The sequence below is a fragment of the Salmo trutta genome, chromosome 17 (genome assembly GCF_901001165.1).
Source record: "Salmo trutta chromosome 17, fSalTru1.1, whole genome shotgun sequence".
Lineage (NCBI taxonomy): Eukaryota > Metazoa > Chordata > Actinopteri > Salmoniformes > Salmonidae > Salmo > Salmo trutta.
In genome coordinates, this window is record NC_042973.1 from 14,855,122 (window position 1) to 14,872,571 (window position 17,450).

Genomic DNA, 17,450 nt, shown 5'->3' on the forward strand with positions numbered 1-17,450 from the left:
CACTGGCTAAATGTGGACAGTTCTAACATCTTCAATATGCGCCTCTGAATTCGATAAGAGAGATGCGTGCAGTTGCGTTTCCGATGTGCCTGTCTTCATTCACTTAGCCTACTTCTTAGCTGAAATGCCTGTGAGAAGGACCTGATCACGTGAAAGGCATTGGCTACATCTGAGAGAGCCGTGAGAAGTGCTTCGGAGCGCCACAGCCAGGAGAAGGGAATTATAATTCACCTTGTTATATTCAGCCCAAGAGCACAACGGCCACTTTGGCCACAAAAGGCATGGTTTTTTAGGGGGCATTACAGCCACACAAGGGGGATGCCGCCGGGAAATTTGAGGCCTGGTGAGAATATTACCAAGTGCTTATCAAATTTGTGAATGAGAGACCAATGAAGTGTGTGCAGCTTGCGACTTTTTTCAAATCATCATTAGAGTCCCTGTCACGTCCTGACCAGTATAAGGGGTTATTGGTTATTGTAGTTTGGTCAGGACGTGGCAGGGGGTATTTGATTTATGTGTTCCGGGGGTTTTGGGTAATGTTCTTGTTTTGTATTTCTATGGTTTTCTATGTTGTGTATTTCTTTGTGTTGGCCTGGTATGGCTCTCAATCAGGAACAGCTGTACATCGTTGTTGCTGATTGAGAGTCATACTTAGGTAGCCCTGTTTCACCTGTCCCTTTGTGGGACGTTGTTGTTGCATAGCTGTGTGTTTTAGCCTGCAATCCTGTTCGTTCGATCGTTTTCTTGTTTTGTTTAGTTTGTGTTCAATAAAAGTCACTATGAGCACTCAACCCGCTGCGCCTTGGTCCGCTACGTACGGCGACCGTTACAGTCCCATCATGCAGCTTTAGAATGTATTAAACATCAAAACATATAGCCCAATGACGTTTGTGTCACAACTAAAGTTGCATAAATAACTATAATTAGGCATAAAGGAGGACCAGTTTCTTTGTTATCCGCTCAACACAGAATTGCCGCATGTGTGCACTTCCTTTTACATCGTTTGGAGTAAATATCCTTTCTATTTTATTAAGCTATGTTCAATTGTATTCTTCATACTATAAAATAATGCCTCGCAATTATAAGCAAATCTTGTCTACTAAATGGACTAGTGTAGCCCACAACCATATGGCATAGCCATATCAGGCCAAAAATAACTCAGAGTATGCTATTCTGTTCTTCTGAAATAGACTACATGTTATTCATATCATGTTACTTTAGACAATGTTTAAAATAAATAATGGATTTATTGTGATGGTGTAGGCAATATTAGATTGATTTATTAGACTTTTTCAAATGTAGATGTTCCAAAAGGTTTGCATCAGTGGCTTGTAGGCTGTGTGTGGTAGCCAGGAGATGCTTAACCTGTTTATGCTAATTATCGGGTCAACTACCATGAGACCGGCAGTTAGTTGCTCGACAATCACCGGCTGACAAAATGTCATTAGCACCACAGCCCAACACCAAACACATACTTAGTGAATTTTACAAACACTTCAAACTATGTGAAAAAGCGATTGTAACCATTTCTGTGTTTGACCCCTAGTTTTATGTGTGTTTGACCTATGTTTTATGGGTATTATGACCCACTGTGCCTGATTATACTACAGTTATAAGGCGGTCATGACATGCTCAGTCTTACGATGTTTTATACATTTACCCTTACCAACAGCCACAGTTTCCAATGTAAACAAAGTAGAATTGTGAGTAACATTACATGGAATTACAATAATTAGTGTGAGTAGTCCTATTAAGGTGAGTAGGCCTATTAGGGTGAGTAGGCCTATGGCAAAAGCAAAACACATTCTTCCTTTACCAATGCAAATTGAGAACCTCTGTTGAGGAATATAATTGTTTTTCTTGAGGGTGCCTGTAATTTTGTATTTTGTATTCTCTGGTATTTTATATTTTGTAAAATATGTGAAATTGTAAAATGCAGGGCTCCCTTGTGAAAGATACCTTGGTCTCAATGGGACTCCCTGTGGAAATAAAGGTAACAATTTTTTAACTTTTTTTTACTCGCAGCAATCTGTTGCTAGCTTACCTTACATTATCCAGATGCCTTATACAGAGGGCCCTGGTTGGTGTTTAACCACCTATATGCTAAAGTTAGTCTGACATACTGCTTCGACAGACATGTGCACAAACAGGGATCTACCTGTGCAGAGCACTAACAGTCTCCAAAGTGCCCTTTTGGGTGGTGGTATAAATCCCCCCCCCCCCAATTGTTTTTTTGTATACATTTTTTGTCATTGTTGTTCGGATCCCACTGGCCGCATGTCTTTGTCAACTTCACAAACTTCGCCACCCCACACCCCTTCCATTGGTTGCGCTAACGTTAGCTAGGCTAGGGGTTAGGGTTAAGGTTGGGGTTAGGTGAAGGGTTAGCTAAAATGGTAAGGGGAAGGGTTAGCTAACATGCTAAGTAGTTGCAAAGTAGCTAAAAAATAATAAGTAGTTGCTAATTAGCTAAAATGCTAAAGTTGTCCATGATGGGATTTGAACACGCAACCTTTGGATGGCTAGATGTTCACATTATACACCCACCTATCCACCCTGACCAACCACCCTCCTTTAATTTTCCCCTTAAGTAACCATACCAAAAGTAACATATCATACTGAATAGAGTGTCTCAGATATACATAAAGAATCATATGAAATGCTCTGAGACCAGATTTCCCTGAAAGGACTGTGTAAGGCCCTGTGCTTTGATGTTTCACACCGGACCTGAGTGGGTCATTGTCTTTATCTTATTGTGTCAGTGAAATGATCAGGCTTCTTGCACACTTCCTCTCGAGACATGCAAGTCACTTTGGGTGACGTCACAGCCAACACACTAAAAGATTAGCCCGGTCCCAGGTATAAGTACTGTGTATAGCCAACTCCTATTGTTGCTGTCATGCCTAAGACTTGTATGGTATGACAGATCTGGGAACAAGTTACCAAAAGGTGACCCATGGGCTTTTATTTCCACATTTATTGGATCATGTGTAGGCAGTCAAATGTACATGTTTAGTCAATAGAGGTAAGCAGTTGCTCCATATCACCAGGCCATTTGCTCAATAAACAAACAAAGCATTTAATAAAGCATACATTTCAAGAGGAGTAGGCCTATCTCTTCCAAAAAAGTAAGCAATTGTTTTGCACCAGAGCTTTTCCCTTGCATATCCCCAAAATGTCCCTTAAATATATAGAGTAAATGCTTTATTTGTGTAAGCGAGTTTTGATAAGGCAGCTCTTCAGTCTCTTTAGAAAGGCATGTGGCTAATGTGTTGTCTAGGTGGGTTGTCCGGGCAGGTCCTGGAGAGAGGCTTGGGTCCAAAAGCCTCCTTATGGGTCGTGGTGAAGTGTTGCTCATTGTAGGGAGCGGTGATGTGGCTGAATTTAATCTACAGACAGACAGTGAGAGAAAGAGAGAGAGGGACACAGAGTGATAGAAAGGGAAAGAGAAGATTAAAAGACACTGGGATAGAACAACTTGCTGATGGGTGCACACAAAGGGGGCAAAGAGCTTGTGTGTGTACATGAACCAGTTTCTTGGTAACAACCGGTTCTCTGAGGACGAATTAGGTATTCTGAGATATTTGTATTGTTTGAGCACTGATAGCGGCAACAAATCTCCAGGCAGAATGTAAAAAAGATGACATTACACATTATGCCATGTGTGTCTAGGGAACATAAAGTGAAATGTGAACATAATAAGCCTGAAGAAAGGTCAGTTTGACCCTCAAAACAATACTGCCCTCTAGCGTTCATTTGTACAACCCTAATTGACTAGAAACTTTGCTGTTGTCTCTCAGCAGTATTGGTTTTCAATTCCAATGGCACAGGAACTTCTGCACCAGTGAATAAGTGTTTTACTTATTTAACCTTTATTTAACTAGGCAAGTCAGTTAAGAACAAATTCTTATTTACAATGACAGCCTACTCTGGCCAAACCCTAACCCGGACGATGCTAGGCCAATTGTGTGCTGCCCTATGGGACTTCCAATCACGGCCGGTTGCGATACAGCCTGGAAACGAACCAGGGTCTGTAGTGACGCCTCTAGCACTGATATGCAGTGTCTTAGACCGTTGTGCCACTCTGCAGCTGACTGTTACTTAATTTGAAAAAAGTGGAAAAAAAAAAAAAAAAAAGTTATTTAACTACCTGTTGAAGTTGTTTTGGGCTAAGTTCCTGTCTCCTGGATTTTAGTGGGAGGTAGTCCCTTTGAACAGTAGTTGAGGCTGTTCCAGGCTCTGGGGAGTATACCATAAATCTCATTGACAAAAAAAACGACATTAATATGGAATGGAACCCAACTGACTGGGACATGAGAATGTTTTGGTTTCTCTCTCACCTTGGCCGGTCAGCACATGGCCAGAGGGATGGGTATGCGGCCTAGCTCGATGTATGTCCCTCTTGGGGTAGTCTTCCTGGGCTGCGGTGCTGTAGAACAGGCCTCCCAGACTGGGTCGGCCCAACTCCACATTGCTCCTGGTCCTCACGTTGGCGCCACTGAAATGCACCGGCCGCTCTCTGTGGTTTCGCTGCGGAGGGGAGGGAAATCCAACCAGGCCAATTAGGAAGACAGTAGCCAGAAATGCAAGTTGAAATAAAGGTTATGTTGGAATAATGAGGCTGCCCAATGTTGCAGGCCACTCCCATGCAAATACAAATTATTAATGTGGGAACACCCACAAAATATGAATGTTGGTTCAGCCTACTATCTTTTGCCAAAGAGTACATTTTACATCCTAGGTAGGAAGTGAGAGAACGCAAGGAATGGAAAAGACATGGGAAATGCAAACAAGTACCGCAGGACAACAAGGCCGACATGTATTACACAATAATCACACCTACCATCAACTTATGTTTTAATTCCCGTAAAACCTGTGCTCTTTTGCATCATAACATTCCTGCATGGCAAGGTGCTATACGGATGTCCTCGATCCATTTAAAGGCCTGGAAGCCAGTGATACACTTTACTCAAATCCAGCCCGTGGATGGGTAAATTGGAGGATTTGGGTTTCACCTCAGAGAAGAAAAAGCCGTTGGTTGTGGCCATCATCCTCAGTCGGTTGCGCCCAGGATCAGTGTCCCCTCTGGGGACTGAGCTGAGAGTCTTGTTCATCTGCATCAGTAGAACAGGGGCTGGGAAACAGGCCCAATACAGGGAGTTAGCCAAGCAGGAGAATGAGAACACTGAAGCACATTCATAAGCCAAGCAATACATTTTTATGTCTGTGGGCTCTTTCAATAGTAATTGCAATCTAAAAGAAAAATCCAATCCCGCAATTTGTTTTGCAATAGAATATATGAATACATTATATCAACAATAGTTAGCTGTTTTGAAGCAATTCAGTCAGAAAGATAGAAGTAAAAATAGATAATCAATAAAATCCATAGGGTTAACAGTGCAGTATGTTATATCATTGACGAACAGAGGATTCATTAATAACCTTGGCTTACACACCTGACTTGGCCTCGCGAAACGCATCAGCCATTGTAGATGTCCATTTGTTTTCAGAGAAATCCCCAAGATTGACCTTCAAACGTTCCTTCACATTGACTGGACTGGGTCAGTGAAAGGTTGATATATTAGACAAATCATAAAAACATTGATTATTAGGATTTCAACAGGCATTTTCTTTCATAACAGGAAAATGTGGCACGTTTTGTAACAACAAGATGACGGAGGTGGTGTGAATTTTGGCATGCATACAGTAAGTCACATACCTAGGATTGCCAGGGTGTCTAAAGGACACATCCTGGGTGGTTTCAGTTTCCAGATTCTTCTGTGGGTCTCCCATTGCCACTGATGAGTGGATTTGCTGAACCGGAGAAGGAAAAGTACAGTACACCATCCGAAAAGTCAAGTATACCCTCAGCAAAATTTCATTAACATCTTATCAAAGGCCTTCTCAAAGACATGGTGTGGGTTTGTTGTGGCTTTGTACTCCGCAGGGAGCAATGAATAGTAAGTAAGATCATTATCAAAGGCCAGTTTAGCGCTCATAGCTAGTTTAATGACCATTCATAGAAAATATTCACATGATTCCATTATTCACATACAGCTACTGTACAGAAAACACAGAATTTCCCAGTAGCCTAACTATTCCAGGATATCAATGGCAATCGATACCTTCTCCACAGGTTGAGGTGGGCTGTGCCATTGTCCCTGGAATGCATCGTTGTGGTGGGAGTCAAAGTGTTGGCCATCCCTGTCCCATTTAAAGGTGGGTTCTCGCCCTGAATCATAAAGGCATTGACAATGTCACAATCTGACTCAAGGTTACACATTTACAAAAACAGAGCTACTTTTTTAAACATACAGTCAGTGTAATGGTTTACTGAAGCACCACACCCGGCATAAAGGTTCATCCAAAACAAGTGTGTGCCCCCGTTCTGCAAAGCTTTATGCCAGGCTTCCATATGCCAGGCAGTGAATGACAAACATTGTAGATAGGCATATATAGGACCTTACCTATTTCACTAATCCAAACAGAATGACATCACAGATATAGTATACATGCATCTACTTTTAGACAATAACCTAGATTTGAAAGAGCCACTGACCTAGGTGTTTGACCTTGGCCTTGACAATGGGCGACACATTGTATGGGGTGAATGAAGCTTTATGAGTGGTCACAGGAAGCTTCTCCTCCAGCTGTTTCTTCTTTATGGCCATGACTGGCCGGATGGGTTTGGTGTGGGTTGAGGCCAGGGGCTGGAAGCCCTCTGCCTGGGTGGTGAGGAAGTTGACCTGCCTGGGGTCTTTATGCATCTGGAAGTTGGTGCACAGCTTAGTCCAAGCAGGTGTGCGGCTGAGGGGAATCTGTGGGTGGTGGGGATATGACTTGACCGCTTCGGTCAGATACTCCTTGATCCGACGCAGGTCTTTGTGCTCGACCTGGGCAGGGATGGGGCGAGAGATGGCGAATCTCTTGGGAAGGGTAGCAAAGGAGTTGAAGTCTGTCTGGAAGGTGGTCTTAAATGCCTCGTCAAGGCCATCGCAACTGTCGCCGCCCCAAAACGGAATGTGTGAGGACTGAAGGAAGTCCTTTCCCATCAAGGGGGCTTGAATCAATGTGCTTACAGCCATAGCACTTCTTGGACTGTTATTACTTCTTCCTGAGTTGTCTTTTTCCTTACATCAATGTGCCTTTCCTGAAATGGTTCTCTCTCTTTTTTTAGAACTGTGGAAAGAAAATGCAGTGGTCTCACCATGGAAACCAAGATAACACAAGTAATGAAGATGTCACAATACAATGAGAACTGAGAGCAAAATTCCCCATTCTTTTCTTTATCATTCTATCTATTCTAGAAACTTTTTTTGAGGATAATATGAATATCTGTCCTATGTAGCCAATCACATACATACCTTGACATGTCCTATTCACCTATCACTGTACATGCATTATGACAGCCCTGAGTGACACATTTTACATTTTCTGTTAATTAGGAATGAAATTAAGATCTTAATGAACAGAAATGACAATGAACAGGAATTAGAATGTTCGTTACCTGCTACTATGTGTTCATTTGTCTATAGCAAATTGAAGCTTTAATCAGGCAATGAGAGTGACTTACCCATTCCAAAGTGAAGAGCATCACCTGAATAGTGGTAGCTGCACGTTTCCCTGCATCAAGTGTCTTTTATGCATAATTTAGCATTTTGGTGGATAACCTTACAATATCAATTTGCCATGTCTCACGTTCACGTATAAACACTGTTTGCATGGCAATGCATGCAATTAGTAAGATTTTGTTTTTAAACTTATCACCATGGTGCCAATATCACAAACAAAGATTTGCTGGGGGAGAACCTTTAATGGTGTTAATGTTTCACTGTGGCATATTTTCAGCCATTACATTGAACCTGTCATCCCCATTTTTACCTCCACTGATACATTCATGCATTTAGCCATAGGCTATCAATGGCAGTATTTCTAGCAGAAAAGATACAAAACAGACATTGACGATAGATTGTTGTTATAAATACATCTTAATTAAAATAATGCACACCTGAGACAAGTATGGTAATAGAAATGACCTCACCACACTCAGTCACACCAGCAGGTGGCAGTAAAATTCAATTATCTAAACGCCTGGTCCAAGTTAGTGATCGATTGTGTTCGTTTGAGAATACAATTGAGTAATTACAGTAGTATATTGCAACTTTCTATCATCTTAAATCTAATTGTGCCCACATTTTGCAAATGTTAGTAGAGTCAGGATTGATGAAACAGATTTGTGCAAGAAAAAAAACTGGTGCGAAGCAGAGGGATATGATGTAATATAACTTCCGTCTTGTACAGCCTCTTTTCGTTGAGGCTCAGCTATCTGCCGGGTGGGTGTATATATTTGTCCGTAACAACTTTTGCGAAATTGACTAGAAGACTCATTTATTATGTAATAGAAATACACCAGTGTCCCTCCGCTAAAATAAGTGTCTAAATATCCATTTGGTTATCATATCTGAGACGTGTAAAGTCTAAATATGAGTATTGAAACTCCAGCATGTGGCAAAGAGGCCTTGCTCGAAGCACCCGCTTTACCGCAGCTGTTGGCTAGTTAGTTAGCTTGCCACAGCTAGCTAGTAAGTTAGCAAGATTGTTGGCGGCTCATTCTAAATGCCAATGGGATAGCTAACTATTCTTCAAAGACTTCATACTTAATTAGCTTTTTTTTTTGTTAGATGCGCTGGGGATTGGCTGACTTGCTAAGTAGATCAAATATATGTATCTAGCTACTGCCATCAACTCGCACCATATTTTATCCCAACAGCCTACCAAGATGCAGATATTCGTGAAGACGTTGACGGGGAAAACAATCACCCTTGAGGTTGAGCCCAGCGATACTATTGAAAATGTCAAGGCCAAGATCCAGGATAAGGAAGGTATAATATGGTGTTCTAAGTTTCATTTTATCTGTAATATAGTATGACAAAATGGGCTGTTTTAAATACTTAGGGTAGGTGGCTTTTACACTGATACTAGGTGTGTGCTGTAGTGATTTCATTAAATCAATATGCTTTTTATTCTCAGGCATTCCTCCTGATCAGCAGCGTCTGATCTTCGCTGGCAAACAACTTGAGGATGGTCGCACCTTGTCAGACTATAACATCCAGAAAGGTAAGTGATTACGAGTTGTGGGCGCATGTCATGCTGCTCATTAGTTAAGAATCAGCCCTGTGTGAGAACATACCAGTGAACTTTGCATCATCTATCCACTATGGTAATGTTCCCATCCAGAGTCCACCCTTCATCTTGTGCTGCGTCTTCGTGGAGGCATTATCGAGCCATCTCTGAGACAGCTGGCCCAGAAGTACAACTGTGACAAAATGATCTGCCGCAAGTAAGTAGAGCTGAGTACAGTTGCATTAATGGTGGTAATGAACTGTTTTTACAATTAAGGTTAAAGCCTATCTTTACACTGTTTTTAAGTTTCCCCTTTGCAGTAAAAAACATCCATCCACATTTGTGATTGAGGTGACAAATACAACATCTTTCAGAGAAACTGCAGTAATGTTGCTGTGTACAAAGGAAAACTACTTTTAGTAGACCGGATAGTGAGGAAGGAAAGTGCGCTAGGGCAGTGGCTTAGACCGCTGGACCAATCTTGGCCATACATTTTGCACAGTTCTGAACTTGTTGCAGGTGCTACGCTCGCCTCCATCCTCGTGCTGTCAACTGCCGCAAGAAGAAGTGTGGACACACCAACAACCTGCGCCCCAAGAAGAAGCTGAAGTAAACAGTTGGCTTGGTGCTTTTTGTAGAACATAAGCACAACTGTTAAATAAACATACCAAAATGTACTTTGGCTGGCCTTATTTGTCTTGATAATCCCAAATTGTTTTTAAAATAATTTAAAGATTAGGGCCTGGATTCAATCAGATCGAGCATTAACCAGCAATTGCAACATCTACGTTGCAGATGTTTGAGGTGTAACTGAGCGGCTCCTCTTGTGCGTCACAAACCACTCCCCTATTATCCTTACTGCGTAAGAAGTTAAATGGCGCTAGATAGTGTAGGCTATTGATGTCAGAAATGAATGCCAGAACACTGATAGGCATAAATCCCTTGATCAAAATTAACATGCATCAGTCTAATTTCCGTGTTTGAACTTGAAATGCAGCTGCATGCGATTTTGTTGGATATAAATATAGTCAGGTCTGGTTTCGTTGCATCCAATAGCAGTGTCTGCAATAAGGTAACACGGAGCCGCTTGTGGATTTCAGCGGTGTAAAAGCCACTTTATGCTTGATCCGGCAATGCAGTCCGGAGCAAGGGTGTGACGAGCTTGTGGAGGCCAAATCGAGCTCCATTCTGCCAACCCCAATTTTGTAACAATATGGAGGGCTCCATATAGCTCAGCATTGACAATGGTTGACGGTAGGTGGGGGCGGTACATCACTTCCGTGACAACAAACATGGAGAACTTTGACAAAAGGCTATCGGAACAAGTTCAAAAATAACATCTTTGTGATGCTTCGTGTAGGGATTTAAAATACACATCAGTTTGAACTCCTGGGAAGAGATTGGGGAGGTAATGGGGATAGAAGCGGTAAAGAGATCAATGGAATGCACAGTGGGATAGGATGCTGGATTGGCACACATTCAACAAATCTGATCTAACAAAGTGGATATTTGTCATCTGTCATGTAAAAGGCCCAGAATGTGGTTACTAAAATCACTGCAAACCATTTAGTTGTCCTTTTCAGATTTAGAAAGACAGTGCTAAATGTTAACTCCCATTTGTATAAACTGGTAGCATAGCTAGCATACAGAAATCTAGTAGTCAAAAGTATAATTTTAAAGAGTTACAGTTCATAAGGAAATCAGTCAGTTGAAATACTCATTAGGCCCTAATCTATGGATTTCACATGACTGGGAATACAGATACCAAAAAAAAGGCCATGGATCAGAAAGCCAGTCAGTATCTAGTGTAACCACCATTTGCCTCATGTAGCGCGACATCTTTTGCATAGAGTTGATCAGGCTGTTGTGGCCAGTGGAATGTTGTCCCACTCTTTGGCGGGAACTGGAACATGCTGTCGTACAAATCGATCCAGAGCATGCCAAACATGCTCAATGAGTGACATGTCTGAGTATGCAGGCCATGGAAGAACGGACATTTTCAGCTTCCAAGAATTGTGTACAGATCCTTGAGACATGGGGCCATGCATTATCGTGCGGAAACATGAAGTGATGGCTGCGGATGAATGGCACGACAATGGACCTCAGGATCAAGTCACGGTATCCCTGTGCATTTAAATTGCCATTGATAAAATGCAATTGTGTTCGTTGTCAGCTTATGGCTGCCCATACCAGAACCCCACTGCCACCATGGGTTGGTCACTCTGTTCACAATGTTGACATCAGCAAATTTCTAGCCCACGTGACGCTGTCTGCCTGGTACAATTGAAACCGGGATTCATCCGTGAAGAACACACTTCTCCAGCGTGACAGTGGCCATTGACGGTGAGCATTTGCCCACTGACGTAGGTTACAAAGCCGAACTGCAGTCCGGTCAAGACCCTGGTGAGGACGACAAGCACGCAGATGAGCTTCCCCGAGACAGTATCTGACAGTTTGTGCAGACCCACAGTTTTATCAGCTGTCTGGGTGGCTGGTCTCAGACGATCCCGCTGGTGAACAAGCCTGTTATGGAGGTCCTGGGCTGGCGTGACTACACGTGGTCTGTAGTTGTGAGGCCGGTTGGACGTACTGCCAAATTCACTAAAACAACGGAGGCGGCTTATGGTTGAGAAATTAACATTAACTTCTCCCTCAACAGCTCTGGTGGACATTCCTGCAGTCAGCATGCCAATTGCACGCTCCCTACAAACTTGAGACATCTGTGGCATTGTGTTGTGTGACAAAACTGCACATTTTAGAGTGGACTTTTAATGTCCCCAGCACAGGGTTCACCTGTGTAATAATCATGCTGTTTAATCAGCTTCTTAATATGCCACACCTGCAGGGTTGGGTAGGTTACTTTCTAAATGTAATCCGTTAGTTCCTAGTTACCTGGCCAAAATTGTAATCAGTAACTTAACTTTTGGATTACCCAAACTCAGTAACGTAATCTGATTGTTACTTTTAGATTACTTAACCCCTTAAGAGGCATTAGAAGACACAAATGTATGTTACCAATTGAGCATCTATTTCTGAATAAATCAATGTTAAAGTTGACATAGCCATATATGGAGGTTACATTTTACTTTATGGGTTGGTTATGTAGGCTTCTTCTAACCAATCGCTTTCTACTACATAGACTAGTTTTTAATATAAAGATATCAGAATTTCAGTCATTCCAATATGTTATACCCCTTGATCTTCAAGAATAGGACTTGGAAATATAGATTAGCCAAATAGTTTAACCTGAGCATAACCCCAAAACTAAGGATTTATTAGATTTGCACACACTATATAGACTTTTCTATTGTGTTGACGACTGTACGTTTGTTTATCCCATGTGTAACTGTGTTTGTGTCGCACTGCTTTGCTCTATCTTGGCCAGGTCGCAGTTGTCAATGAGAACTTGTTCTCAACTGACCTACCTGGTTGAATAAAAGGTGAAATAAATAAAAATTGCCAGCTCTGTTTATGATTTGTCATGGACGACTGATTGGGGTCATTGATTAGAGTTGAAAAATAAATGCTGTGATCATGGAATGGCATACTTTGAGTACTACTGAAGTGCTATTTACATGTGAAAAATGAATATCAAATGCTGGATTTGCTATAGGCCTATTGTTTACCTTTTTATTGGTGAGACTTTGATAATATGCATATGTTTAAAGGCCAAATATACAGATGAAACAATAACAAAAACAGTCACCTCGCCTCTGTTTTGGTAAAAAGCTGAGGGATGGGCCTGGAGAAATGTAACCACTCAGATTAATAAACAGAGCTATGGATGCAAGGACTGACCATCCATCCCAATTGTTTTAACCATGTTATGAGGCTATACAGTGTTTGTTTACAAACAGAGAAAAACAAGTTTATAATTTGGGTTCTCATGGAGAGTGACTGTTGAACTAAGCTCATGAGGCATTAAGTTATATTCTTCAAGAATCAATGGCTATACAGTACCAGTCAAAAGTTCACTCATTCAAGGGTTTTTCTTTATTTGTACTATTTTCTACATTGTAGAATAATAGAAGACATCAAAAGACATGAAATCATTTAAACAAATCCAAATATTTTATATTCTTCAAATTAGCCACCCTTGATGACAGCTTTGCACACTCTTGGCATCATCTCATCCAGCTTCATGAGGTAGTCACCTGGAATGCATTTCAATTAACAGATGTGCCTTGTTAAAAGTTAATTTGTGGAATTTCTTTCCTTCTTAATGAGTTTGAGCCAATCAGTTGTGTTGTGACAAGGTAGGGGTGGTATACAGAAGATATACTTATTTGGTAAAAGACCAAGCCCATATTATGGCAAGAACAGCTCACACTTAAGCTATTGTTTGTGTATTTTACACTATGTTGAGGTAAAAATCTGAGTATAATGCTTGTATGGATGTCAACCCCAATACATGTTAATTTCGTCATCAATCCGGTGGCTGTACAGCATTTAATGCGATGCGGCCTCTGCAGAAGTCAGAGCATTCATACTTCTTGTGCTTCGCAGAGCTGTTGTCAAGGAAGTGAGTGTGTTTATACAGGATCTCCTGACCCCACCTACCGTCAACCAATCATGTCAATGCGAAGCCATTTTTACAAAATTTGGGAGGCGCACGGCGATGTGGTACAGAGCTTGATTTGGCCTGTGTAAACCTCCGTGTCAAACCTTCGGTAGCAAGTATAAATTGGCAGTCGAAACGGTTTGCAGGTATATTATGATGAAATTGACGATTTGGGGTTTTCAGGGGTTTTCAGCTGTTCGTGCACAGCATTTTTTCTTTAGGCAAGTCTTAAATTCGGTAGCCTAAGTATACGCCCCTTCATAGGTCGGGGTGCCTTGTAAGGATCCGATGGCGAGTGCATAATCCGCCTCTACCGTCAGTCCTATTAGCCAAAGTGCAATCATTGGATAATAAAATGGATGAGCTCCAATCAAGACTATCCTACCAACGGGACATTAAAAACTGTAATAACTTAGGATTCAACGAGTCGTGGATGGACGACGATGACATGGATAACATACAGCTGGCTGGGTTTTCGGTGCCTGGGGTGGCAGTCTGTGTCCATTTGTAAATAGCCTTCCCTGTAGCTCAGTTGGTAGAGCATGGTGTTTGCAACACCAGGGTTGTGGGTTTGATTCCCACAGGGGGCCAGCACAGAAAAAAATAAAAATGTATGAAATGTATGCATTCACTACTGTAAGTCGCTTTGGATAAGAGCGTCTGCTAAATGACGTAAATGTAAATAACAGCTGGTTCACGAAATATAATATTAAGGAAGTCTCAAGGTTTTACTTACCTGAGGTAGAGTATCTCATGATAAGCTGAAGACCACACTATTTACCAAGAGAGTTTAAATCAACATTTTTCGTGGGTGTCTATTTACCACCACAAACCGATGCTGGCACTAAGACCACACTCAACGAGCTGTATAAGGCCAAAGCAAACAAGAAAATGCTCCAGAGGGGGCGCTCCTAGTGGCCGGTGACTCTAATGCAGGGAATCTTAAATCCATTTTACTTAATTTCTACCAGCCTGTTACATGTGCAACCAGATGAAAAAAATCTCTAGACCACCTTTACTCCATTTTCTTTTTTTTAGACATTTTAGTCATTTTGCAGACGCTCTTATCCAGAGCGACTTACAGTAATGAATGCATACATTTCATTTCATGCATTTTTTTTTTGTACTGGCCCCCCGTGGGAATCGAACCCACAACCCTGGCGTTGCACACACCATGCTCTACCAACTGAGCCACAGGGAAGGCTAACTCCACACACAGAGACAAGTACAAAGCTCTCCCTCAATCTCCATTTGGCAAATCTGACCATAACTCTATATTCCTGATTCCTGTTTACAAGCAAAAACTAAAGCAGGAAGTACCAGTGACTCGCTCAATACGGAAGTGGTCAGATGACGCAGATGCTAAGCTACAGGACTGTTTTGCTAGCACAGACTGGAATATGTTCCGGGATTCTTCCGATGGCATTGAGGAGTACACCACCTCAGTCACTGGCTTCATCAATAAGTGCATCGATGACGTCGTCCCCACAGTGACTGTACGTACATACCCAAACCAAAAGCTATGGAGTACAGGCAACATCTGCACTGAGCTAAAGGGTAGAGCTGCCGCTTTCAAGGAGTGGGACTCAAACCCGGACACTTATATGAAATCCCGCTATGCCGTCCTACGAACCATCAAACAGGCAAAGCGTCAATACAGGACTAAGATTGAATCGTACCACACCGGCTCCTATGCTTGTTGGATGTGGCAGGGCTTGCAAACTATTACAGACTACAAAGGGAAGCACAGCCACGAGCTGCCCAGTGTCACGAGCATACCAGACGAGCTAAATAACTTCTATGCTCGCTTCCGGGAAGCAACACTGAAGCACGAATGAGAGGATCAGCTGTTCAGGACAACTGTGTGATCACTGTCTCCATAGCCGATGTGAGTAAGACCTTTAAACAGGTCAACATTCACAAGGCCGCAGGGTCAGACGAATTACCAGGACGTGTACTCCGAGCATGCGCTGACCAACTGGCAAATGTCTTCACTGACATTTTCAACCTGTCCCTGACCGAGTCTGTAATACCAACATGTTTCGAGAAAACCACCATAGTCTCTGTGCCCAAGAACACCAGAGTAACCTGCCTAAATGACTACCGACCTGTAGCACTCACGTCTGGAGCCAGGAAGTGCTTTGAACGGCTGGTCATGGCTCACAACACCATTACCGCCTCAAAAGATCAGAAGATTATGCAATCTCTATTGCACTCCACACTGCCCTTTCCCACCTGGACAAAAGGAATACCTATGTGAGAATGCTATTCATTAACTACAGCTCAGCGTTCAACACCATAGTGCCCTCAAGCTCATCACTAAGCTAAAGACCCTGTGACTAAGCAACTGGATCCTGGACTTCCTGATGGGCCGCCCCCAGGTGGTAAGGGTAGATAACAACACATCTGCCACGCTGATCCTCAACACGGGGGGCACTCAGGGGTGTGTGCTCAGTCCCCTTCATGACTGCATGGCCAAGCGTGACTCCAACACCATCATTAAGTTTGCAGACGACACAACAGTGGTAGGCCTGATCACCGACAACGATGAGACAGCCTATAGGGAGGAGGTCAAAGACCTGGCAGTGTGGTGCCAGGATAACAACCTCTCCCTCAACATGATCAAGACAAAGGAGATGATTGTGGACTACAGGAAAAGGAGGACCGAGCACGCCCCCATTCTCATCGACGGGGCTGTAGTGGAGCAGGTTAAGAGCTTCAAGTTCCTTGGGGTCCACATCACTAAGGAACTATCATGGTCCAAACACATCAACACAGTCATGATGAGGGCACGACAAAGCCTATTCCCCCTCGGGAGACTGAAAAGATTTGGCATGGATCCTCAGATCCTCAAAAAGTACAGCTGCACCATCGAGAGCATCCTGACTGGTTGCATCACCGCCTGGTATGGGAACTGCTCGGCCTCCAACCACAAGACACTAGAGGGTAGTGCGTACGGCCCAGTACATAACTGGGGCCAAGCTTCCTGCCATCCAGGACCCCTAAATCAGGCAGTGTCAGAGGAAGGCCCTAAAAAATTGCCAAAAGAAGGCCCTAAAAATTGCCAAAGATTCCAGCCACCCTAGTCATAGGCTGTTCTCTCTGCTACCGCATGGCAAGCGGTACCAGAGTGCCAAGTCTATGTCTAAACAGCTTCTACCCCAAGCCATAAGACACAGCTAATCAAATGGCTACACAGACTATTTGCATTGCTCCCGTTATGTTATTTTTGTTATTTATTTTTTACTTCAGTTTATTTTAGTAAATACTTTAACACTTATTTGTAAGAAAACATTTCACTATAAAACAAAGTATTTTATTTTACAAATATTTCACTGGATGTTTAAACGTGACGCATCCTCTTAGTTTCCACTCACAACCAGAGAGGAAGCTCACTGGCGGGCAGTGGGAGAAGATGGAACGAGATGGATTTTGACCGACATTCTGCAAATGTTCTCATCAATTAAACATTTGATCTCAAAACAGTTGTCTGTTCCCAAAACTAGACTCTGTTAACAGAGTGCACTTTGTAAACCCTTTACAATTTTTTTTTTTTTTTAAACCGCGTTGTTTAGCAGTGCAAATACGAATTGAGTTGCGCACTTGCAGATAATGCGAGAATGTACCAATAGGATCTCGCTAGCGCGTGCTTGTTCTGCCCACTACTGCTAATTTGTTCCCATTAGACCACAGCCTGTCATTTCCATCTTGGTGTTGTTATAAAAAATATTTGACAAAGCTATGCTAATGTCAATCTGATTAAATC

General features: G+C 42.4%; 2 protein-coding genes across 2 annotated transcripts; one reads left to right on the forward strand and one right to left on the reverse strand.

Annotated features, from left to right (window-relative positions):
* Positions 1-4,909: 4,909 nt before the first annotated feature.
* LOC115151264 (testis-expressed protein 45-like) lies at positions 4,910-7,052 on the reverse strand. Its single transcript, XM_029695216.1, has 5 exons — positions 6,560-7,052; positions 6,126-6,232; positions 5,720-5,814; positions 5,457-5,557; positions 4,910-5,134 (listed from the first exon to the last, which is right to left on the reverse strand). Exons 1-5 carry the CDS (start codon positions 7,050-7,052, stop codon positions 4,938-4,940), a joined length of 993 nt encoding a protein of 330 aa, XP_029551076.1. The 3' UTR covers positions 4,910-4,937.
* A 1,125-nt stretch (positions 7,053-8,177) lies between these two features.
* LOC115151664 (ubiquitin-60S ribosomal protein L40) lies at positions 8,178-9,800 on the forward strand. The gene is made up of 5 exons (XM_029695793.1): positions 8,178-8,333; positions 8,771-8,882; positions 9,031-9,117; positions 9,238-9,340; positions 9,643-9,800. The coding sequence occupies exons 2-5, from the start codon at positions 8,780-8,782 to the stop codon at positions 9,734-9,736; spliced, it is 387 nt and encodes a 128-aa protein (XP_029551653.1). The 5' UTR covers positions 8,178-8,333; positions 8,771-8,779; the 3' UTR covers positions 9,737-9,800.
* Positions 9,801-17,450: the final 7,650 nt, after the last annotated feature.

Excerpts from the sequence above, each read along its gene's own strand:
- LOC115151264 (XM_029695216.1), bottom strand. The coding sequence starts at position 7,052 with ATGGGAAAGGACTTCCTTCAGTCCTCACACATTCCGTTTTGGGGCGGC. Across the intron at positions 5,558-5,719 it reads AGACACCCTGGCAATCCTAG|TCCAGTCAATGTGAAGGAAC; the intron begins GTATGTGACTTA and ends TCACTGACCCAG. Across the intron at positions 5,135-5,456 it reads GTTTCGCGAGGCCAAGTCAG|CCCCTGTTCTACTGATGCAG; the intron begins GTGTGTAAGCCA and ends CCTGTTTCCCAG.
- LOC115151664 (XM_029695793.1), top strand. The coding sequence starts at position 8,780 with ATGCAGATATTCGTGAAGACGTTGACGGGGAAAACAATCACCCTTGAG. Across the intron at positions 9,118-9,237 it reads AGACTATAACATCCAGAAAG|AGTCCACCCTTCATCTTGTG; the intron begins GTAAGTGATTAC and ends GTTCCCATCCAG. Across the intron at positions 9,341-9,642 it reads GACAAAATGATCTGCCGCAA|GTGCTACGCTCGCCTCCATC; the intron begins GTAAGTAGAGCT and ends AACTTGTTGCAG.